The sequence below is a fragment of the Eurypyga helias genome, unplaced genomic scaffold, assembly GCF_000690775.1.
Source record: "Eurypyga helias isolate BGI_N326 unplaced genomic scaffold, ASM69077v1 scaffold7928, whole genome shotgun sequence".
NCBI lineage: Eukaryota > Metazoa > Chordata > Aves > Eurypygiformes > Eurypygidae > Eurypyga > Eurypyga helias.
In genome coordinates, this window is record NW_010268835.1 from 12,811 (window position 1) to 37,493 (window position 24,683).

General features: G+C 39.9%; 1 protein-coding gene across 1 annotated transcript; it reads right to left on the minus strand.

The window, feature by feature from the left end:
* Positions 1-453: 453 nt before the first annotated feature.
* Positions 454-24,388, minus strand: VEGFC (vascular endothelial growth factor C). Its single transcript, XM_010157875.1, has 7 exons — positions 24,170-24,388; positions 22,277-22,490; positions 20,670-20,860; positions 9,945-10,096; positions 5,946-6,055; positions 5,352-5,682; positions 454-992 (listed from the first exon to the last, which is right to left on the minus strand). The coding sequence occupies exons 1-7, from the start codon at positions 24,386-24,388 to the stop codon at positions 878-880; spliced, it is 1,332 nt and encodes a 443-aa protein (XP_010156177.1). The 3' UTR covers positions 454-877.
* Between the last annotated feature and the right edge of the window lie 295 nt (positions 24,389-24,683).

Below are 24,683 nucleotides of genomic sequence, written 5' to 3' on the forward strand. Positions count from 1 at the left end.
GTAAATTTTACAACATAGCTTGGAACACTAAATAAGAAGCACAGTTGGCATTTCCACTTTCCTACTCACAAGCTTCAGCAGACCTTATTTCGTATTATTCTTTAGGAATGCTAACAAGAAATAAAGTAAAAAGGTGACTATAGTGGAGCGTGAGTAGCTGCTGCTGTCCTTTAAACGCAGCCCTTACCCTTGGGCAACGTACAGAATCTCCACTGTTTTCAGGAGGCATGAGTTGTACTCGATTGGTAGTTTCGTTCTACAGACAGAAACGTCACGGGGTCACAAAACACTAAGTGTAGCTCTATTTCAAATGACATGTCCACCAGGGACGAGAAAGTGCCTGTAGCCTTCCTTTCGTAGAAGTGCTTGCCCTCTCATTCGCCTTTCCCCCTTCCAAGAACGCTGACAGTAAAGCTGAAGTGTAGCTCCTTGCTTTAGGCTGATGATTAAACATTCTTACCATTATACATAATACAATTTCCATTTTATTTTAAACATACTTTGCATGATATAAAAATATTGATCACAGTGAGCTTTAACAATTGTTACTGCTATAAACAGAAATGCTGCACAATGGTTTTAGTGGAAATAAATTATATAGTCATTATCTCTTTTAAAAAAAAATCACAAGAAGGAGAACCTAGGCTGTTTGGTCATTGGCAGAAAACAAGTCCTTATTCAGTTCTTTACAAAACATGAACCCCAGTTGTTTTTCTACACTTGCTTTCCACATCTTGAGAAAAGCACAATGCGTCCGTCTCTGAAAGCCCCACAGGGTCTCTGGTGAACATTTAATTCCAAATATTAGCCAAGCTTCTGGTCTTCTTTTGTTCTAATGGAAAAATGTACACCAAAATAGCAAGTAGTGCTCTCCTCGCTAATTCATAAGTGGTCTTTTCCAATATGTGGGTACACAGCGGCACACTTCTTCGCTAAAATAAAATCCAGCCTCGCAGCGTTTCGTTCGGACTGTACACGGGGGTCTGTAACAGCTAAAGAGAAGAACAAAGCAGGCATTAATGAAACATCATTGGTTATGCTGACCTGAAGCAGAAGCCGTGCGCGTTCAGGCTGCCATTTCGCCAGGGAATGTTTAATCCCTACTGAGGCAGATCTTGCAACCTCTGCTCACGTCTGCAGTCACTCTCAACTGGGCCGTGCTTCACGGAAGACAACGAAACAATTCTACTGCAACAGATACTCGTGACTAGTTTTAGCTCAGCGTCTGGTTGTGGTTGCATTCCAACCCTGAGCAGTGCTCTTCTGAATTTAATTTTGAAAAGGCAGTAATATTTTTCTGTACTCAAAGTGGTGGCTCGTTATCACCTACTGCACGCTGCCCGTTTGGGGTGGTGACAATCCAGAACCAGGTGCTAATAAAACCTACCGTCTCCTCACTCACACTGTTTCGCACCTTCTTCACTAATGGCAACAAAGCCCGAGAGAGACTGGTCTACGTGCGGTACGCTGCGGCCCTGACCTGGAAAAACACCCTGCTTCAGGATGCAAGCTCCTACAGCCACCCTCTGAGGCCAGTGGGGAAATACCTGCGCTTCATATCGCACCTATCTGCATTCTCAGGTAAGAGCAGAGCCTGCGTGTTTACGACATATCTTAAACAAAAAAGAACAGAAATAGCCCCGATTTAAGTATGTTTACCAGAAACAGAGCATTAAACCATAAGACACATCTGCCTAAGAAGCAGCAGATTTTTTCTTCACAGATTCCTTGACTGAAAAATAGAACTTAGACAAAGATAGTATCTGTGGTTGTCCCTGAACTCTTCCTTTTCCTATTTTATTTTTCTATTAAAACAAGAACTTGACCTAAAATAACCTTACAATAACAATGCTAAATACTTTCTGGTGTATAATGGAGACAAAGTACAAGTCTGGGGTGGTTTTTTTTTCAGACGCTGGCGATGAGTCAAAAGACAAAAGTATACGTTTCGAATTTCAACACAGTTCTACTGAAAACTTGTATTGAAATAACGTGTGCCTGTTTGTGCAACAGTGATATTATGATCTATCGCCGTACCTCACACTGCAGTTCAGAGACACTACAGTGCACTGCATTAAGGCAACGCCACTATCCTCCTCCCTAGGCAATTCTTGTTTCAGGCTTGTGGCTACCCTTATTATTGTTGCAGATAAGATAATATAGTGTGTGCTTGTTTTGGATACCCAGTTTCTACTTTGCAATAATTTATGACATGAGGTCTGGATTACAGTTACGTTAATTCAAGCCAGCTAGTTCAACCAATCAAACCTGGCTATGAGGAAAACCGTAAGGAATGAGGAAGACTGCAAACGTGACAGTTATTAACTAGTTGCACCTCGTTCAGCGTTTTTAATGTCATTAGTCATAGACTGTTGCACCCCTGTGGTCCCTGTAATTAAGGGAGTAACACAATTTTGTGCCACCTAATATGATATCTGTGTAACAGCTCATTGCAATCTCTCAAAACCCTACTGATCTTTTCCCCAATAATGTTTGGAAACAGTGGTAAAAGGCAACAAAAATCACAGCGCTGCCTTGAGAAAGCAAGTGAACTTTGCGGTCTTGCAAGTTTGCCAAGGGATCTCGTACTCTGAGGAAATGGGCAAGCATCAGTAGGTTGGTTCCGGGACAAAGGTACCTCACAGAGATGCAATGGATGAGACACTGAACCTTTCTGCCACGGAAGTTAGACTATTTCATGTACAGGATAGCCGCAGAATGATGTCAGAGGCAGAAATAGGCCACCTATGACATACTGCGCAAAATGAAACGCGTCATGTAATCATTAAATATGAGGAATTCCCTTTGGTTAGGATTCCTGGCTCCCAGTGAACTGTGAGCTTCAGCTTTTAACTTACAGTTGACAGTGCTGTAAAGCATCTCTGCCGTGTGAGCCTGTGCCTAGCAGCAGCCAAGGCCGGGTCGCTGCAGTCCGAGCCTGACTGAGGACATTCCAGCACCGTAAGAACACCCATCTCCTCCTCTAAAACGCTTCAGCCGAGGTGCTGAAGTACCTGGCCCCGCCAAAACTGACCAAACGAAATTTTTGAGGTGGTAGCACAGGGCAAAGAGTAGCAGAGTCACTGTAACTACATAAATGTGGTTTCCTTAGGAAACTCTGCTGAACAATAGACCAGGCCTTTCAAAAGATTTGGGCTGAATGTTGTTTACGGAGCACTGTCACGTGACAGACGTCTGTCTGCTGAGGCTGATCTGAGCAAGCTGGAGCTGACAGATGTTCAGTCAGTACGTACAGCGCTGGGGAGTCAGTGACAACCCTCTCACTGGGATCTTTGCTACTGAATGCCCAGGTTTGTCATTCTGGACAATCTAGCAACTGAAGAAATGCTACTTTCAGTGGCGGTAACAGCACGATCACCTTACAAGCCAGCATGCTTTATAGGGTGTGTAGTACTTTTTCTTATTTCTTCCTAGCCCGTGCGTTGTAAATGAGACTGTATCCCTTTGCTCTGGAGCGGGGTATAACATTAGAAGTGAGGCATTTTTGACAGAGTGGGTAAAACCATTGGTGCTTCAAAACCCAAACCTACAAGGACTACTTTCTCTGCATGAGGAGCTGCCTAGGACACAGCTGTGTTTAGGCCTCCAGCATCTTTCAGCGTTATAGGGTGGCACCTCCATTGTGTGGTCTCACAATAGCAAGGGATCTTTCTTTCAAAGGCAAAGAGGATGTTGCAGGGGTTTTACTCCTTTTAGAGAAAGCTTGTGGTGGACAGAGCTAAAATACGAGAAACCTGTGCTCCTCCTTTCTTACGGAGGAGAAATTGCATATTGGATTTTCCTTGGCAGTGCTAACATCTGCAGGGGTACTGGTTGTAGCGCTACGGAGTACCACATGCAAATCTTTCTCCACACAAAGACAAACTGCTCAGAAAAGAGAAACAGTTAAAAGCATCCTATATCACATTGTCCTTGGAAGCAAGAAAGAGCCTTAAACTCTATCGTATTCAACCACACCTCTACAGAGGTAAGCTGGGCTCAATTACCTCCTTCAAATTCTAAGTCTTCAAATCAATAGAGGTGGCATCAGAAATTTATTATGGCATTTCTTAGCTTTCTAAATGCCTGATGTTTCCATCTGCGAATGTTCTTTTAAGATACACATGGTTTGTACGTGTAGCATGGCTCAAAGTGCATGCTAGAGTAGTGCTAAGACTGTACCATGCTAAAGCTCATACAATCAGGTTGGCCTCTCTTCCTGTGCAAACGTAAATTGGAATAAAAACTGAATGACGGAGAAGAAATTATTTCTTATGTTTCTAAGAACTCTTCTATCCACTCAAAAAGCCAAACAGAGGAAAACAGCTAACAAAATTACTAATCTTTTCCCATATTTTAGAGACTTTAGGTCTCATTCCTAGTATTGGATGTTTTTTCTTTATTCAGGATGAACTAATGTATATAGATCTGGCAATATATTTTTGCCAACTGATTACGTGTTATATTAAAAAAAATACATGAGGTTTACTTTTGATAAGCAACAAATCACCACAGACATTTAAATGTCCTAATTTTCTATTTTCCATTTCCAGTGTCTGAACATTTCTGGACTTGCTATTTGTCATTAAGAGAATAGAAATCATTCCCATATTAATAAGTAAGTGATCTTCCTGCTCCAATGGCACTGTTTCTCTTTTAACAAATGCACTTTACAGGAAAACTTTCCTCACAAAATATACAAAGTAGAAATAATACTGTTTGTTTCTCAGAACCTAAAGTCATTCACATTTATATATATAGACTGCTATGGCTATGGGTGTAGCAGTCATGCAAGGAAAAGCTCCTGTGATATATAAAGAAACTGAAGAGTTTTCTTCCTGACCAAATCCTATTTTAAACGGTGAATGTGGGCAGTCTGTTTTATAGTTCTATATGTCTACTTTTCACAGAAATCACGCAGAGCTAGAAGGCTGTTTATGCACTCATAAATTTTTAGTATCAGGTGAGTGAAAGGAAGGATATGCAAAAATTTAGGAAGTCAAAATGAAGGATGGTATCTTCAGAACTAACCCATGAAACCTAATTAGGAATATCTGAGTTACTTCAATTGCAATATTCAGCTCTGGAGAAAAATGGATTTTAAGTAGCATAAAAAGACCAGGGAGCTTGAACTTTCACCTAATTTTCATCAAAAGTAAAAAAACCACATCACAATTTAGTAGAATTAAGAGTACAAGAAACTAAAAATGCTTTAAAAAATCCTTATTCTGCCTTGAAGAGAGGCTTCCTGTTTACTTAACACTGCAAAGCAACACCACAAGACAGCAAATGACACAACTCAGAATTCTGTGCCTTAAACACAACAAAAGGGTTAAAGACTCAGGTTTTACCTGCATGTCTGGTGATGGAACCTTTTTCCTTTTAAGAAGCATTTATTGGGAGATTCTATACATTCACAGATGCATTTTGTGGGATTTAGTGGCTGATGTTTAGGACAGGTCTTTTTACATACACACTGACACTTATCTTCATCAAATTCCTTGTTGGGCCCGCAGGAAGCGGGGAGAAGTTTGTTTTTGCACATGCACTGACATGATGATCTGTCTAATTCTTTGTGAGGTCCACAGCTGGAGGGACGCACACCTCCTCTGCAGACACACTGGCAGGTTTCTTCATCCAGCTCCTTGTTTGGTCCACAAATATGGTATCCTTCAGATGTGTCTGAAAATGCAGCAGGAAAGTTGCACAGTATCAGAATGTTGTTATGTATTTACGTATCCCGTATATGTAAGTGAAGAAATGGTATTGAATTAATATCTTTTAAGGTGTTTTAAGAACAAATGTATGTGAAAAGACAGGCAACAACCAGTAACAGTATCGATAACGAAAAATATTCAACCATTTACTTTTCATGTTTTTAAATTTCTCTTTTAGGTGAAACAAAACATGAACCTACATTTAACCATTTAAGCAAAACTCCTTACCAGAATCTCCAAGGTGAGAAGAGAAACCAAAATCATGCTGTGCCAAACATCTGCAAACTTGATTATTCCAGACATGATTTTTTGGACAGGTCTTGTTTGCCACGTGACACCTGTGGAATGAAATATACTGTTGATTTACTACCATAAGAACCCAAGAAAAAAGGATAGATTTGAGGTGTTGACTGCTTTTGTTTCCCTCCAGGAGTTTCAGCTCATTCATAATCTTATTTTAAACTCTTATCAAATCTGTTATTAATTAAGGTTCTACGCACCGCAGGAATCCTCAACCATTTGTTGAAGATACCTTCTCAGATTTCAAGTTTTTGCTCTAACTTCCTGAAAATGATATTTGCACTTTCCTAATGTAGTTTGGAAACAGATCTAACCCTTGAATGTAAGCTTCATATAGAAAACAGAGCAATACAAAAAATATTTACATGCCAAACACAGCATAGGTGCTAACAGGCATAAATGTCTACACTGGTTTTTGAAGTACAGAAACGTTTGCACAGATACAGATGTCAGAAGACAGCTGATAATAGTTTCTGCATGAATGCTGTAGACAAAACTCTAATTTCTAAAATAAAGACAGCCTATCAGATTCCTTTTCTCTTTATGTGCAAGTTATGTGCCATTAACTGACTGTTTCTCATCAGCCACTCAAATCCTGGACAGCTTTCTTTAGCCTAAAGGTTTGGACTTCAGCAGTGATGCCTCTTCACTTTAGAAAGACAACAGACAATTTAAGAGTTTAGTGCTCTTTACCTGCTATTTTTGCAGCCAAGGTAGTGGTACCAAAGAAAGCAAAAAATACTAATACCAGCTTTTTAAAGAATGACTGAACTTAGCTAGTAGGTGCACCTCAAATAGAATATTTATGTGCGCTATCTCATCTTCCTTGCTTGCAATTTCTTTATGACCACAGGTGACATGACAATTTTTAACAAGTTGTGCCTAACTTGTTGCATCCAGGCTGTGTCACTTATTCCTCGTTTCTGAAATCCTCAGCTGTTAAGGCAGCACATACACCACACATTTTAAGTACTTTTCATTCCCCTGAGCACTATTACTCATGCACTGAAAAATGCAGGTGCTAGGACATCCTTCTGTGATGCTCATTCAAGTACACCACTCCCCATCACCACGCTGAATGACTCTCTGCCTGTAAAGACTGCGGTAGTGTAACATCACCTTGCCTCGCCTCCTGTTTTATCAAGCTGGTGCTTCCTGATTTTGTTCTGCTAATGATCTCACTCATCACATACACCCTTCTGCCTGCCTCCTGATTCTGCTTGAGCAATGGTATGGATAACTTACAGATGTATTACTGTATTCTGTTTAAAAAACCCCTCAGCTCACACCTGGAGCTCTGGCTCTAGCTGGGAGTGTTTAAAACTAACTACAGAAGGAAGCCGGGACAACAGCACAAAGACAACACCAAGCACACATGAACCCATGAGAAGACAATGTGGATACAAAACCCAAGTTACCAATAAAATGGAAGAGAATGCTATGTATTTTCAGCATCAGGGTTGAAGACACCCAGCAGAAGGAACTGGAAGTGCTTGTTTACACATTCTACTGTGGTCACTAGTATAGAAAATTACTAGGGGATACGGCCGAACTTTTAAAACAACTTGTGGTAGCATTTTAGGAAAGTTCAGGAAAGCTAGGAAAAGAACATCAGAGGCAAAACACTTTGCAAGGAATTTCACTACCTCCTTCCAAATCAATGTGAACCCCACTTAGGAAGAAAAATAAAAACCCCAACATGCTAACTTGTTACTTGTCAGGACAGATAATAGACTAGTGGGGGAAATGTTTAACGTGTCCAACACACACCCAAACCACACTGAAAGTATGCTTATCAGCTCTGTAAGCACCTACCTAGAAGACCACGTGAAGAGAAGATCATCAGAGAGACCTGGAACTGAATTAGGTATACTGAAGGCCCCTCTGCTCCCCCCACCCCAAATCCCTACATTTCTAAACCAGAGTAAGTTATATTCTATTATGTTCTATATAAACAGACAAGAGTGCAACTTAAGATACCATTAATCCAGGAGCTACCCTGGAAGACTGGTTAACATGAACTGACATGCCTCAGCTTCGCAAGTATGTAGTGGCAGCTAGTACTTTTTAGAAGGAAAAAATGTGGGAAAACAGGGAAAGACCTAGACCTTAATTCTCCAGATAAGGTTGTGCAGCAAATATGTTTTGTATATAAGATCACTGACTATTTGTACTCCATTTTACATGTAATTTCTCTCTTCTTTCTACCAAGGGTCTGAGCAGCATGGCATAATCCAGCCTGGAATTCTGATTAGATCCCAAGTGTTACTACCCTAAACCCAGATTATACTCTTAAGCTTTTATTTTCAGTAACACCTAAGAAAGTAATTACTAGATTTCTGTTCAAATTAGCAGGTACATAAACGCGTGCACACCTGCAGATCTGCCACTGTGACAAGAAGTGCATTTACAAGTTTTGGCTTTACAGAAGTTTCACTAGCATTCAAAAACGTAAGTAGAAATATTAAGGGAAAATAAGAAGGTGAAAAGAAATTGAGAACATTAATACAAATTAAAAAAAACCCAGTGGGATTCTGAAAAGCATCCAGGCACCCACCAGGAACATCTAAGTATCTTTCCCTTCCTTTCTGAAGCGTTCAGCTTGGTTTTGTATGTTTTTGTGTGGGTTTTTTCTTCCATTTTTCTTGCCAAAAGCCATGGATTTAAAACTTAAATATGGTACTTAATGGTAGAGAAGGCCTGTGTATATTCTGATCTAGCAGCACTCAGTCTTCCCTTTGTTGAAGCATGATTCCTTACTCACAAGACAGCCAGCTACTTGTCAGTGTCTTGTGCCTGTGCATTTATTTACCTGTAACTACAGGTAGCTGCTGTCTGGACAGAATAAACTCTTGCACTGGTAAGTACAACTGCTCTTAGTCTGGAAGCACTGAGAAGCTGTCAACAGTCAGCATGATTTGACATGATTATTGACTCCTGGCATTTGATTTTTTTTATAATCTGTTAATTATGCAATTAAACTATTAATAGATTTATTTGCTAGTATTTTTCTAATCTCCAGTTTATGATCCCTGTTTTGATGAACAAGTTAAGTAATTTCAATTCAAATTGAATATAAACTGTATTCAGCTGGAACACGTCAGGAAACATCCAGACTTTGACTGAAAGCACAGATGAACCAGCTTACCTCTTTGGGCATTCTGAACTAATCGCTCGCCTTATTAAAAATGCCTACAATTAACTCCAGTTTAGCTTCTAGTCACTGGTTCTTCCATAAAGCAACTGTGAGTCTGTTATGTATTTTTGGCCACCATGAAATCACCACTCAGCCCCCTAAAAAGAAAGGAGGGAGTTCTTCAAGTGTTTTAATAACAACTGCTTATGTGCCAAATTTCATTCAACATCACCAAACAAATCAATATGCTAATTCTGTGGATTGTCAATTAACCTTTTACTTCCTCTCCCCACTATGCTTTATTTTCACCTCTGGCATATGAAGATGTCGAAAAAATATTTGTAGTTAAAGTTTCCCTAAAAGCAGGCCTTTTCTTTAACAATGTTTTAAAGAGGAAAACACAGTTTGAGAGAGAAATGTTTTCTACGCCTTATTTTCAAAAGTACTTTCAGCTTTTCTTGATTACTTTTTTTTTGTAAGTTGATTTTATTGATGTTTCCTTTAAGCTTCAATCGCACTGCAGATCTTTGCATGAAAGAAAACCACAGACAACATTACTCTTCATTTTTTTCATCATCTAGTCCCAGTTTATCCACTGGGTAAAAAGGTAACATTACTCTAGTAACATCCTCCCCATGCGAAACAGCATCAGCTCCTCTGCAAAATGCATTCTGCTATTCCTAACGCGTGGACGTTCACCCCTCTTCACCGTGAACGCTTCCAGCAGTATTTTATACCTGGTTATATAGGCTGGCTCATCCTAGGGGAGGAAAGCCCAACCTCACACTTACTGCGTTTGTGTTGTTGTTAAGGAACGTCTTATGATAGAATGAACTTGTCTGTAAACATCCAACTTCGACATGCAGCGGCAGGACGTGTGATTGGCAAAGCTGATGGTCACAGGTTTGGGGCCGTGAGAGAGAGGCACTGTGATCTCAAATAACTATAAAAGGTAAAGCAAAGCAAACTTTTAGAGACCAGTAACGGTACAGCTGAAAGGAATACAAAGACATACCAAAAAATGCTGTAAGGAATTGAAGTTTGGGGTTTTGTTCTCTACCATCATTCACTGACACATCCAGTTACACTGCAAAATAATCACTACATGCAAAATAAATACAACAGCCATGTTATGAAAACATTTTTTGTGTTAGCCCTGCTATGTGCGTGTTTGCTTACTACAACATTTAAACGAACGTTGTTAAAAGAGGGAAATGCACAAAGTACTCGTTTTTCTAGAGGAAATGACTTCAAATTGGCAGCCTTTTAAAAAGATCTAAAATGTAACATTTGGAAAGTGCTTCAAAAAGTTGGAAAACAAGAATATTTTTTAAAAAAGAGTAAGCTACAACCTAATATGTCAGTGGCACAATTACAAGAGCTTGTGTAGAAGAGCATTACATTGGACTTTGGTCAAAAAAATTTTGGATGAACAAGTTTTGAACTGCAGCACACTATTTCTGACTTTCCAGCATTAGTATCAATGCAGATTATATGGTTGCTCTAATGGAATGCATCCTGAACTATTCATTTTTTTCAGGATATTAAGAAATATTCACTATTAATCATGTATGTGAATGAATAAAATACTAATTTTAGTGGTCAGTGTAGTTCAACTGTTGGCAGAGAACAACGCCAGTGATACACTGGAAATAACTGAATATGTGGTAGAGACAGAGAGACTCATTTCAGTATTCAGTTCAGGACATGGTCATTATCAAATTAAGGCTTCACTTGTAAGACTCATCTCAATAGTCTCTTGAAAAGTTAGGACAAATACATTAGGTCAAAGTCTTAAGAACTATTTTTGATAGTATTTCTAGTGGAATAATGGAGCACTGTTGCCTTTTAGGTGCTCAGTCACTTTTCCAAATACACTTAAGAATATGTCTGCATCTTCTGGGGACTTTACTACCTATAAAAACACGGTCATTGGTTATTATTCCAGTTTCAGTTGATGAGACTGTGTAACAAGACTCTAATTTTTAGCTGAGCTCTATTTGTAATGCTTTTTTATAATCAACAGCTTCATGGTATGGCAGCATGCAAATGTAAGCAAAATACTGGTAACCTTCAATGATTCAAAATAAGAAGTAAGTCTACGGGGTGTCCCGAAAACAGGACCTTGCACTGAAGTCTGCATGCGAGCCTGAGTACTGACAAGCCTGCAGGTGCAGCACATGGGATATATTCACCACGTACCTGCAAGGAAAATGGCACTTGTGCAGCAAACAGCACAGCTCGTACTACTGACACAGCTAAACTACGCAACTTAAACCTAAACCGTACAAAGAATCATCAGTTCTGGTAGATATTATGTATTTTACAAATTTTGACATCTTTTAGTGACGGAGTCTTTAAAAAAGTTTAACACCGGGAGTGGCATCATACAAGAACTGAAACAGCAGAAGTCATATATTCCCATTTTATTCTGTTACAGATTACAACAGTGTTATTCTTGCTACAAAAAGTACCACATCACTTATATTACTTTTAAACCTGAATCTTTGTCCCCACTAGAATCTACGCAAACTGGTATATTTTTACTTCTCTAAAAGGAAAACCAAAGCACCAAATAGTTTTCTGCATCTTTAAAATACTGATGAGAAAAACTATCCACCTAGGGAGTGACCACAAAAAGAGTTCCTCTTCCAGCCAAAGCTTGCTTATTCTTGCTCCAGCTGCAAAACAAGTAACACTTCCTAAAATTTCGGTCTTAACGCAATAATAAGGACAGAAGTCTGCGTCTAGTTTAAAGTTTGGTACCAATAAAACGAATGCCTAATTATCACCAGCTATACCCCCAGGATTTTCAGTAAGTTCACCACAGGCTTCTGGAAAGAGGCTTTCTAATGAACTTATTATTATACTTACAATCCTTTTTTGGCTTTCCAAACCAATATTGGCTCCTTTACCCTTACCTATTATAAACGTTCCTTTAAATTAAGCACAACAGGCAACCTTACCAAGATGCCTTATGGAAGAAGAGCTGCAACCATAACACAGAGCTCATCATCATGCTAATATGTTATACGGAAAGAGCTTAAATGTACTTAGTGCTTTCTTTTTAAATTATCCACCGATTGGAAGGCTTTGTCCTCTCCGATTTCCTAGTTAGTTTGTGCATTGTAACAAAGGTGGTGGTGTAGACAGAGCCAGAAAAGACCATGCATATGAAAACAGCTTTCATCTCTGCATACCATACTCGTTTACGAAAATACATGCCAAGTTTTTGTGGTATCTATTTTTTAAACACTGATCTTCGATCAGATGACAAAACTCACCTACATACGCAAGACTTTTAAACAAGTTGTGCTTTTAGGAGTGCAGCACAGCTCACTGAGACCTCTGAAAATCCAGACAGCTAAGAATCTACAGATGCAAAAGCCTTCACTGTTATTAAATATCTTACAGGAGAACTGATTCTTCAAAGACATAAATTAACAAAGAGCATGTACTTTGTTACAGTATTACACATGTAAAGAGACTCTTGTTTCCTCTTCTCTCTTATGACATTATGAACTTGCTTTTCTGAAGCTGAACTGATAGAAACTGAAGATAAATGTGATGTTTTGCATGGGCAAAACTGCAGCCGACTAGAAAAAAATGGCATGTTTTGTTTTGTCCCAGTTCTCAGCATAGATCAGTTTGCCGTGCTGCAAAGCGTAGCAGACTCCAGACCTCTGGAGATGGCAGCTACAAACCCAAACCGCCTAAAAGAGCCCAACTGTCCTCCTGTCTGGCTTCAGGAGCGCACTGAGAGAAATTTCACTAAAACACCTGAGATGTACCACTTGTGAGTGGAAATGATGGCGCAAACAATTTATCTCAATCTACATACATCCTTCCGTTTAAACTGTGAAAGGTGTCATTTTAGAGATGAATATTGCTAACAACTATTCCCATCAGCACTCCAGTGGTGCACTGCAAAAAAAGCCTCGATAAACAGTGTAAAGGTAGACTAGTTTCCCTGGCCTCATGGAATAGCAATGTATTTTACATCACACAGCAGTAGCTAGTGTTCACACACAAAGTCAAAAAACCTAAGGCAACTATTTATGTCAGAGATTACATCACATCATGTTCGAAATTACACTTCTAGCCCTCACTTTTGGAAAGTGCTTAAGGTGACACATGAACCACCATTTAGACAAAGAATATAAATCAGATCTGTTCTCGTGAATGGAAATGATGGAAGTAAAATATTGGGGTTGGAATTATTGTTCTTCCTACGCTTCTGTCTGCACATGTTGTTAGGATAATATATACTGATGCCTACTGAAATAGGAGATCTCTTCTCTTCTGACAATGAAAATATATAATTAAGAGACTTCACAACAAATACATTCTTTAAAAGGACTCTGTTACGGAAAATGCATGCAATAGAATAATTCAGTTTAAATAATCTCTGGCATTTTAAAATAAGATCCACTCTAAAGAAAATCTGTATTCTGCTCTCAGCCATGGTATCAGCATCTCCAAATCCAACGAAGCTATTCAAATACAAGTGAATAAACTCTCAATACACATAAGCTGGGTTTGAATTATCATCTTCATAAATCACTTCCCATTAGGTAAGATCTGACCCTGTATAATGCTTTCTGGTTTTGTTAACATCTCTAATTTATTTCTGGCTCATCTTCCGCACCCAGCAGAACAGTAAGTTCAACATCTGTTGTCACTACAGGGCGTGTTTGGCAACACGCAACAGCCGAATGTCAGTACCTAGAACAGTTATTTGTACGAGGAGTGCATCAGAACATCTGCCTATGAGGCTGGAGTTTGCCTCCTCTCTTTTCTGGCAGCCCGGTGGGTTGTGGGTACTACTGCTGGTACGCACACCGCCCATATGGGTACTTCTTCTTGGAGATCAGTTGGCTTCTATTTCTGTCTGATCCCTCATGCACTGAAGGACTGGTTTTACTGTATTCTTAGGGGCGCAAATGTTCTCTTTCTTCCCAACTTCGAGTCATAGTAAAAAATCGGACTAATTCACACTAGAGGCTATAGGGAAAAAGGCATTTACTTCGTGTCTGTTCTTCAGGGACCAATGCCTAAAGAGAGACATTCAGCTCTAAAGACTGTACAGAATGAGCTTCAGTCCCCAGAAGAACACAGGATCTGACAGTAGTAAGGCTTAGGTCAGTTTTTTCAGAGTGGACAGCTTTCACTGCTTGCAGTTTTCAGATAAAAAGTTAGGAATTATAGTACATTAAACAGCAAATTAAAGTACGTTAAATGAGCATGACTAGAGTCAAAGGCAAATACTCAGAATTTAAAAGAGAACAGATTGGACTCAACTTGCCTATGCTGTCCTGTACATTTGTGCTACCAGCTGCGTTGTCAGGAAACCAGTGGAAAACACCAGCTGAAGCAGCACGTGAAGCCCAACTGAAGTGTATCGTAAGTAGCCAACGATAAAAAAAATTAAGCCACACAAAATCCCAGTCAAAGCTCTATCCTAACCTCTTCCAGAGAACCTGGTATGGGAAACCTAAGTCAGTGAGGCACTGTTAATCTCGGTGCGTCACAGGTACTCATGGGAGCTCTGTGCAACTGAGGAACAGTTGACAACCATACACAGTTACTGCACTCCCTAAGAGCTTAACACATGCTGTTCAGCCAGCCTGAGGCTGTTCTGTCACAGAAAGCCAGATGGCAGGTCTCCCAGCCCTTCTCGCCATTTCTGGTATTTCTCTTCCAAGTACTGTGTTCAGGTCTTCACCCAATATGATGATACTCCATGACAATCTCCCCTCAATTCTCTCCCCCTGATAGAACTGGGCTTGTTCAGCCTGGAGCAGAGAAGGCTCCGGGGAGACCTTATAGCCCCTTCCAGTGCCTGAAGGGGCTACAAGGAAGCTGGGGGGGGGCTTTTTACAAGGGCCTGTAGTGACAAGACAAGGGGTAATGGGTTTAAATTGAAAGTGGGGAGGTTTAGATTGGATATCAGGAAGAAGTTCTTCCCGCAGAGGGTGGGGAGGCACTGGGACAGGTTGTCCACAGATGTTGTGGATGCCACATCCCTGGAAGTGTTCAAGGCCAGGCTGGATGAGGCTTGGAGCAACCTGGTCTAGTGGAAGGTGTCCCGGCCCATGGCAGGGGAGTTGGAACTAGATGGTCTTTAAGGTCCCTTCCAACCCAATCTGTTCTATGATTCTATGATTTCAGCCCAACACAAGTTTCCCTTTCAGCCAGCCCATGAAACTCGGTTTCCCTTCACTCTTTTTGGGCTCCTTAGCATGATTTTTAGCATTCTGGCATGGGCACATCTTGTCCCAGCTATGTTTGGATCAGCCAGGTTCCTTCCTTACCAACAAGATAAAGGAGGGTGTAACAACAGAGTTTCCCTAGAAGACAGGATTTAGGTGCCTACTAGATCTGAAACTGCATTAGATTTTTGTTCAGCTCAAAGTTATAATGTGTTCTCATTACAAATAGATCCAAGTCTCCCAACAATTCCCTTTGCCTCCTAGATTTTTTTCAGCACTTGAAAGTATTCAGATTGTACCAGAGACACCAAAACAAACATCCCTAGTAAAAACAAACAAGTATCATATCCTTTACCTAAAATATGAGAACACAAAATTGTTTTTCACGTTAAAAAAAATCCCAAATTTAGTTCTTTATAACAATAAAGTCACACAAGAAAAGCAAAGTTAAGCTGAGAACGATGATAGAGTTTATAACGAAATATGTTGGGACACCTTAATATCAGCCCTAATACCAGGATACTTAAACTGGGGTTGTTTGCCATTGAACAAGATTATGTGCAGCTATAAATGCTTTTTCCCCATTTTTTCGTCATGAAAATATTCAAGAGCCTCGAAATGGCTTAAATAGAAATGGTGTGCTAAAGCCATGACAGTCGTTGTCACTACATGGATTTAAAAAAAAAAAAAAACTTTTTGTGGCAGGACATTTGGTTTTAATTATTTTTTAAGGATATGTCTGTTCTGTAGTTCCCACCGACCATTATCCAGATGACTTTATGTCTGTGCTTCAACCGAACCAAATGTGAGAAGTCAGCCTTCAAAAATGAAGAAAAGTAATTTCTCTTCATACATCTGGATTACCCAACCCGTAATAAGGTTTATTTTAAGCTTAATACTTAACCTTTGGTTCCACTGCACCAGCCAAAATTAAAAGGCAACATGTATCCAACAGACCTGAACGTCAGATCCTTGTCAGCCTCTATTTTCTGCCTCCCAGTACAGACAGGTACCTAATTACTTTTCCGACTAATACAGAGGTTAAATGAATGATTAGGTAACTGCTGAAATCTTGTGTACCACTATAAGTTTTTTTCTTAAATCCTAGAAGATCAGTGCATAAGCTCTGTACTGTACTTCTCACGTGGGAAGCACAGCAAGAGGACACTGGGCAAAGGTGTCTCTGAATTGTTTGACACAACCAGACTTGGCCTTTGGCATTCCACAACCTGAAATTACTGTGATGCCAAGCGCACCACTGCCCTTTCTTCCCAACCTCGTTATATTTTCAGCCATCCTTGTTAGGGCTTCCCGACCAGAGCTACGTGGTCCCGCAGACCACCCTGTGGTAGGCCCACTCCAGTTCCCACACTGGCAGCGCCCTTCTTTTAGGCATCTACAGAGCTGGAGTGGAGAAGAGAAACAAGCTTGGGACCAGAGTCTGGTCCACAACCTGGAACTCGGCATGATTTTAACCTTAGGAACAACAACGACAACAAATTAACAGCAGACAGGAATCTCTGAACGCTGTAGACTAGGACTTCATGCCATACTTTCCAGAAAAACTGTTGATTTCTGAAGTATTTCTTTGCTTCAGTAGCTAAACTAATTTACTCAGTACTATTGTCGTATGTGCCAATATCCCTTGTATCAGTACACATAAAATTATTATGATGACTACTGACTTCTGAAATATAAAATAGACAAAAGTGTTATCTTCAGATCACAATGAGGAAAGCTTATAATTCTAGATACCTTTCAATTATAGGATTTATGGATTATTTTTTCCCCAGATTTACATCAACTATGCTCTGTTCTTCTGACAGACTGTGGTTTATTTTGGCAAGTTTCCCTTAAACTGATTGACTCTGAGTTTCCATCACTTGAGATCTTTGCACTTCCTAAAGTGTCGGTAAGGCTAGCCAAATATAACCAGCGTAACAGAGCACAACGTGTCTAGAGCGGTTTTTAAAGCTAAGGATATAAGACTGATTTCAAAACTCTAAACATCTCTATACTGGAAAGAATGAAAATAAGCTATTTGAAAAATGGTACATCGTAATTATTTTAATATCTAACTTGTTTGAAAAAGCAGTATTTCAAGGCTTATGTGAGATGCAGCAACAGGTAACTTACGTGGTATAACACACATCAGATATGTTTAACACGCCTGGGTTCCTTATTCTAATTTTTTATATTTTGATCACTTTGTTTGCCCAGACAGTTTAACTGAAAACATTTGGAAATGATACGGATATATCTTCCACTATTAATAGTACCTACTATATCACTACAATCATCAGTCTAACACAGAAAAATGCAGGGGAAAAGTCATAAATGGTAAAGTTCAAAACAACTGAAAATTCTTGTGACACATGCGTCTCCAAATTGTGTGAAGGAACACCATGTACATCTCAAATATGGCAAACAATTTAAAGCTGTTAACTTGTTTCCTGTGAGAAAAGCTCCTCTAAATCCAATTTCAAACTGCCTGGAAAGATGTTTTCCCTTGAGAGACTATTACTGTCACCATGAAACAAGAAGATTTAGGACCTTTACAACAAATGATCTGAAAGAAGCCAAAAAACTGTCCATCCCACTAGCTAAGGGGAAGAATGGAATGAGATGGCTCATTGGCATCTGCTCATCGCTTTCCTTCAACCTACAAGCAAGTACCTGTATGTGGAGCATGAAAAATTACAGCTGAAGGACAGGCTGTTGCTACAACGGGTAGTTTAGTCTTTGTAAGGACAGTTGAATTACACGTGTGTTTGATTAGTAACAAATTAGAGAAAAAAACCCAACACAACTACACCACAAAACCAAAAACCAACCAACCACCTTCCCCACAGACCTTTATTCGGCAACAAAGTTGGGCTGCTGCCGTGCCCAGGATCAAGGAGAGGAAAAAGACCTACTGCATTTTATGGCTTGGCCTAGTGGGCCCTCAAATGTTTTTTAACAAACATTGTACTATATCTTAATTAAGAAATTGTCTCATATCCCAGTCATGATTGTATAAGCACCCCTCAGTAACTACAGAAACAGTTTCTGTGGAATAAATGGTATTACAAGCAAAGCAGAATACTTTTATATTTTTCACTTAATGAAGTTATTCATAAAGTTAAGTAGCTAGAAAAGAGGAACACAGACCAAACTAAAGAACTGTTGACCCCTCTCTGGACCACCAGTGTTCCACAAGTAAATCTGGGAACATCTGAACTAGTCCATTCTCCTGGTATCCCCACAAAACAATTTCTATGCTTAGCTCTTTTCTTTTAATTAATTTTGATGAAATGTGATAGCAACTGTCTTTAGATTTCAGTGTCTGGAACCAATGTTCGGGCTTGCCCTCGCAGTTAGACCTCCAGCTGAATTCCCATTAAGCACTTTTTCTGCACAGTGAACAGTATGAAGTTACCTTACAGAATCTATGCACCAGAAATGAAGCTACAAAAATGATGACTTATGAACAAAACAGAAGATGCCTGGCTACTAACCATTTGTTCTCATTTCATTCAGGAAATAAAAGGAAAACAGTAGTGAAAATAGGTGTGTAGGGTACCTGCATTCCACAGAAGGGTCTTGAATCCAACACTTTTCCTAATTCTCATCTGATATAGGGTAAGCTGTGGTCACATAACTTTAAAAAGATTTGAGATGATGACAGATGAAGAGATATAGCTATAACTCTCTTCCTTTATAAGGGTTTTTGTTTTTTACAGTGCATTCTGTCAAGGACCAGATAAAACTGGAAAGCAGAAGCAAGATAGAAAACTCAGAGATTAAATTCCTTGCTTTTACAGAATAGGTAAGAAAATAAAACAATGCTATTGCCTCTGTCTTCTGACAAGTCACTTAACATTTTCCTTTCCAGAGTCTCTCGAACCTTTAACTACTCCAATGTCACATCATCACCAATGCCAAATGTTTTCTACTAAGTAACAAAAAAATTTACTTCCCTCAATAGTTAAGGACAAAAGGGATTATTTACCCCAAACTGGCATGGTGCTCGAAGACCAGGAACATATGGAACACCGCTCTCTGTAACTAGATCATCCTTTACTCCAGTAAGCTAAACTCTAAAATAGCTGTCGCTACACTACTATTTCTTGGTTCACAACATGACAATTATATTTGCATCTTTCAAGCAACTGGAATTAGGACAGCTGTTTGTGGGAATAACTATGAGCTTGAACAAAATCAGTGCTGTAGTCTTCCTTCTTTAGGCTGAGTTACATTATTCCTGTGCTTAACTTTAGAATTGAAAATTCTGGGTAGAATATACCGTTCCAAACAGACAGGTTTGGTGAGAAATGAAGACAGAAAATGTATTTTTTTTTAAAAAAGTTCTCTTCTTTTTCCCCCTATTTTCTTTTTGTCCCCTTTTCCTAATTCCATCTCAAGAAGGCTCATAGCACTAAGAAGCTCCATGATAAAAGAACATTTCCATGGGTTACAACTTTACAGTTGGCTATGCAGGTGTTTATCTTCCCCATAAATATGCACTGCATCTTCAGCTAGAAGAATCTAGTTGAAAAAGGAAGCAAGATTTACACTAAAACTAGTTTTCTTCAAAGCAGCAGAAAGAAGAGGTAAAAAGCAAAGAAGCCCACAACCAACAAAAAACTTAACAAATGGTGTAACAAAAGCAGAATACCCTAGCAAATGTTCTGAAGCATGACTATATTTGCATGATATTTGAGGGAAACATTGTTAATGTGATAATTGTTACAGCTACTTAATACAGAATAACGCATGTATGCTCCCCTTTAGGCTCAAGGCATAATCTCTGCATACTCCTACCTGATCACTAGCTCTGAACTTGAAGAATAAAGAATCAGGAAGAGGCATTACACCAAAACAAATGGCTACATCATACTAGCATCTCTCAATACAGTAAAGTTCAGCTCCTAAAAGGCTTTATTTGTAACAGGTATCCTGCCTGCATATGTCTTAAGCTATTCTTCACTAATAAAATTACAGGCCAGTTTTCCAGAAAGTGCTTGCCTAATGCAGCAGGCAAAGGGTAGACGCAAAAAAAAGTAGTTTCATGGATAATTTCCAAACTGAGAACAGGACAGCATTTTTTTTTCTTCAAAAAAAAGAACAATAGAAGAATATATCTGGGGGAAAGGGTGTTAAACATCATCTTCCAGGCCGTAGTCTCTTCAGCTGTTTTCCTGTGTATTCTGGAACTGATCTTTTTTCCAGCCTCACAGTAGCAGTACAAGGTTTAAATTATGCATGATCATAAACGGATTTGCAAGCAGCACTTGGACTGCAATAAGCATGAAAACTTACTGTCTTGCTGATGTAATTTGTGCTGATATTCATACACTGGAGTCCTTCACTATTGCAGCAACCTCCACATCTGTAGATGGATACACATGGGGGTTTAAAGAAGGTGTTTGTAGTTGCTCCAAACTCTTTTCCCACATCCACACACACTTCACGTGGCATGCACTGAGTTTTTCTCCATTCAGTATCAATACCTGCCAAGTTATAGGGAATTTCATGTGTTACAAAATAACTGTTTAAAAACAATACTCTCCTGCAGCAAATCTGTAGGATTGTTTTAAGTTTAGAACCAGAATACGCATTGCTACAGTCACACCTTTTATTCACCGAAACACACATCTCTCTCTGTTAACTTCTAGCTAATTGTTCCTCTTCACAGGGATGTGGCACATTGTCATAAAGCAGAAGAAATGTCTCGGTGGAGCTAAGAGGGGACCTAACGAGATGGGGCAGACCTTAGGACATCCACAGCTAAAGCAGTACATGTCCTTTCTCCTGTGCCTGGGCTGAGTCCTACCTGGAGTGAAGCCTGAAAGAAGTACCGCACACCTCTGCACGGTAAATTTGAACTGGTCCCACACAGTACTTTACTGGGATGATATACACTAAAAACATTAAATGGGAGGCCTACAGACTTAACAAGAAGTTCATTTGCATATGGGTTTACTCTGGTAACTAGAAGAGTATAATTTAAAGGGAAAGGTTATTATTTAACAATTACGTACAGCAGATGATTTAATGTGAAAGGTGGTATTTGTGCCCACATTACCCACGCAAATTTGGGAAAACTTTTTGCATAATGTTACAGAGTCTTTTTCCAAATACAATCTTACACTAAACAGCCACGAGACTTGCAGCTGTACAGACCCTTTTATTATCTCCTGAAGCCAGTTTTTGGTAGGCTGTGCAGTAAAAACAGAAATTTCACCTACCTTAAATTCTCCATTGAAGTACATGATCTTCCAAAAAAAAAAAAAAAAGGAAAAAGCCTCCCAATAAAAATCCTGTGTTCCTCTGCCTGCAAGCACTTGCCTAAACGTTAAGCTAATTATATTTTTATCTCGGCCATCTGAAACACTAAGGGGTATTGACATATTTGTTTCAAAGCTGTTTTTTTCCGGTTTCAGCATCACAACATGACAACTGCTGTCTTTTAACAGGAGAAAGCTGCATGTGGATTATTTCACCTATAGAGCACTAACATGTAAAGAAAGCATTATCAGCCGTGCTGTAAATGCAGAAAAAGAGCAGTAACAGCCCAGTGAACCCAACTATCTGTGCCCTCTTTGCTTTCTGCAAAATCCCTGCAGCTTCTACAAAGCAGGATTCCTTATACCTGAAGACAAACACTTCTTACATCTCCTGAGCTAAGAAAGTAGTCTGTACCTTTCTTACAAAGGGTGTACTAAAAATACCTCTGCAGAGCAATTTATTTCATTAGGGAAGGTTGACTGTCAAAGGTTTTGTTTTATAGCCATTACGTCAACTCAAACTGCTGAGGGTGGTTTACTGATGATGCTTAACCTTTAAAATATTTTCTTTACACAACTGACAAGCCTTTGGATTTTGTTTTATCCTGTGTTAGAACACCTTTTGTGTCCTGTACTTACTTTTCAGGATCTCTGCATTATAGTGTGCTGCAGCAAATTTCAGGGAATCATCTGATCTTGTGTCAAAGCTGGAGTGTTCCCTGTTGTGTTGCCAACCTCCTTTCCTCAATTGACATTTGAACATTTTCCAGTACTCTGGGTAAAGTACTGTCATGAGTTCATCCACACTGGACACAGACCGCAACTGCTCTTCCAGGTCTTTGCTTGCATGAGCCTGTCAAAGTAACGTGCAAGATTAATTACTTTCTCTATTACACAAGGTTTGCTGGAAACCAGCCTGAAAAGCAACTCAAGCATTGAAAATACAGTTGTGCTCAAAGGGGTCCTCATTACAATAACTGGTTTGGTCAGTCAACGCCAACAATGCTGTATCAACAAATACTGAAATGTGTTGCTTCTGCCCCTAAGGCTTTATCACCCTTGTAGTTCAGAACAGCTGTGCGAGAAAGGAGCTATAGACTGTACAACTACAGTTTGCAGATTAAAAAAAAAAAAAAACAAAAAAACCACAAACAAACAACACAGGCATTTTTATCCTGGAAAGAAATATTTTCATGATAAAATTTTGAATGCTTAAACCCCAAAATATTTAAATGTTGTTCATGTTATTTAATATCACATGTTCTCAGAATCACAGAATCATTTAGGTTGGAAAAGACCTTTAAGATCATCAAGTCCAACCATTAACCTAGAACTGCCAAGTCCACCACTAACCCATGTCCCTAAGCACCACATAAGTACCTCCAAGGATGGAGACTCAACCACTTCCCTGGGCAGCCCAGCCTGTTCCAATGCCTAGCAACGTTTTTCCTAATATCCAATATCTAAACCTCCTCTGACACAACTTGAGGCTGTTTCCTCTTGTCCTATCACTTGTCATGGGGGAGAAGGGACCAACACCCACCTCTTTGCAACCTCCTTTCAGGTAGTTGTAGGTAGTGATAAGGTCTGTCTTCAGCCTCCTCTCCTCCAGGCTGAACACCCCCAGCATCACATACTCTTAAAGCAACACCACATTTTTACCCATTTTCTCTTAGCCCAAGAAAATCAAAATACCCAGAAATGCAAAACCGGTGAAATTAGAAAAAAAAAAAGAAATTAATTTATGTTATTTTGTATCTTTTTAGGGAAAATCTTAATAAGCAAATTCTATTATAAAGCACTAATCCCTAAACCAGTAGGAGTCAAGGACTTTGGCACCTTTAAGAATCTGACCGCACACTCCCTCACTGGGAGGAGTTTCAGCTGAACTTCCCCGGGACTCTAAGCATTACACTCCTTCATTTGTTGTTTCAAGAGCAGCCTAAAATCCTGCAATCTCACTTTCTTATTTGCTGGCTTTTACACAAACTCATTGCCATCACATTTTCCTACAAGTCTCAGATTTACATTCTAATTTCTCAATGATCCAGAAGATTTCCCTGCCCTCTTAGATGAAACAAGATGTTGCATCAAAGGACTGCTGCTACTCCCTGCCTGCCCGTCTCATCCATGGATTGCTGACTTTCCAGAGGGAAGAGCAGCAAGGAGGAAGAAAAGCACTGAGGAACCTGCAGCCACCTTCTCAGCCTAGGTGGCCCTTAGATGGCAGTATGAGACATGAAACAGAGGTACACTTTAAATAAGTGTCCAGAAACTGGCTGCACCCTGTACGGGTTGCTACAAAACTGTTGCCTTGATCCAAGAAACCCCAAGCTGCAACAGCGTAAAACGTGTGCCTAAAACCAGAAATCCGAACAGTCCCCCATCAACAAAACAGAATTTCTTTCAATGCGTTGATTTTGAACACTGCGCCAGTAGAACAGCCAGCTCTGAACTAGCCCACCTGATCAAAAACTGCTCGTCTTGCCAACAACGAGAAGGGTACAAAATGCCACGCACCGCGGCACCTACTTCCACGTCAGGACTAAATCCAGGAGAAACACCCCAGTAAGGCAGAGACACAGGCCTCGTTCCTGCAACTACAGAAGCCAAAGCTAAAGCAGATTTCAAAGGCATTGTGTACACCGAAGTGTTATGGAGTAAACAAAAACTTTTCACTAAAGCCTCGCTAACCACAGTATCATGACAGACTACGTTGTCCTGGGAGATGTCCACAATCAAGCTATCCATCTCGGAAATGAGCTCATTCACCTCTTTCCTGGCCTTCACAGGAAGGGTCATTCATCTCTGGCCCAAGCCACCCAGCAAGCAGTACCTTGGGGCCTTGCCTTCAAACTCACTGGCAGCACAGAGCATCCCGCCCCCTGCTCCCTCTGCAGGATGCCACGCAGGTTCTCAGCCAGCGGGTCACAGACAAAAACCCAAGCAACCACTTCAGCACTGCCCGCTTGCCTTCCTCTCTCTCAAGAGGCGAAGAGAGGCTGGAGTAGCCCTGTCCCTGCCAGGCTGTCTCCTGGGAGTGCTG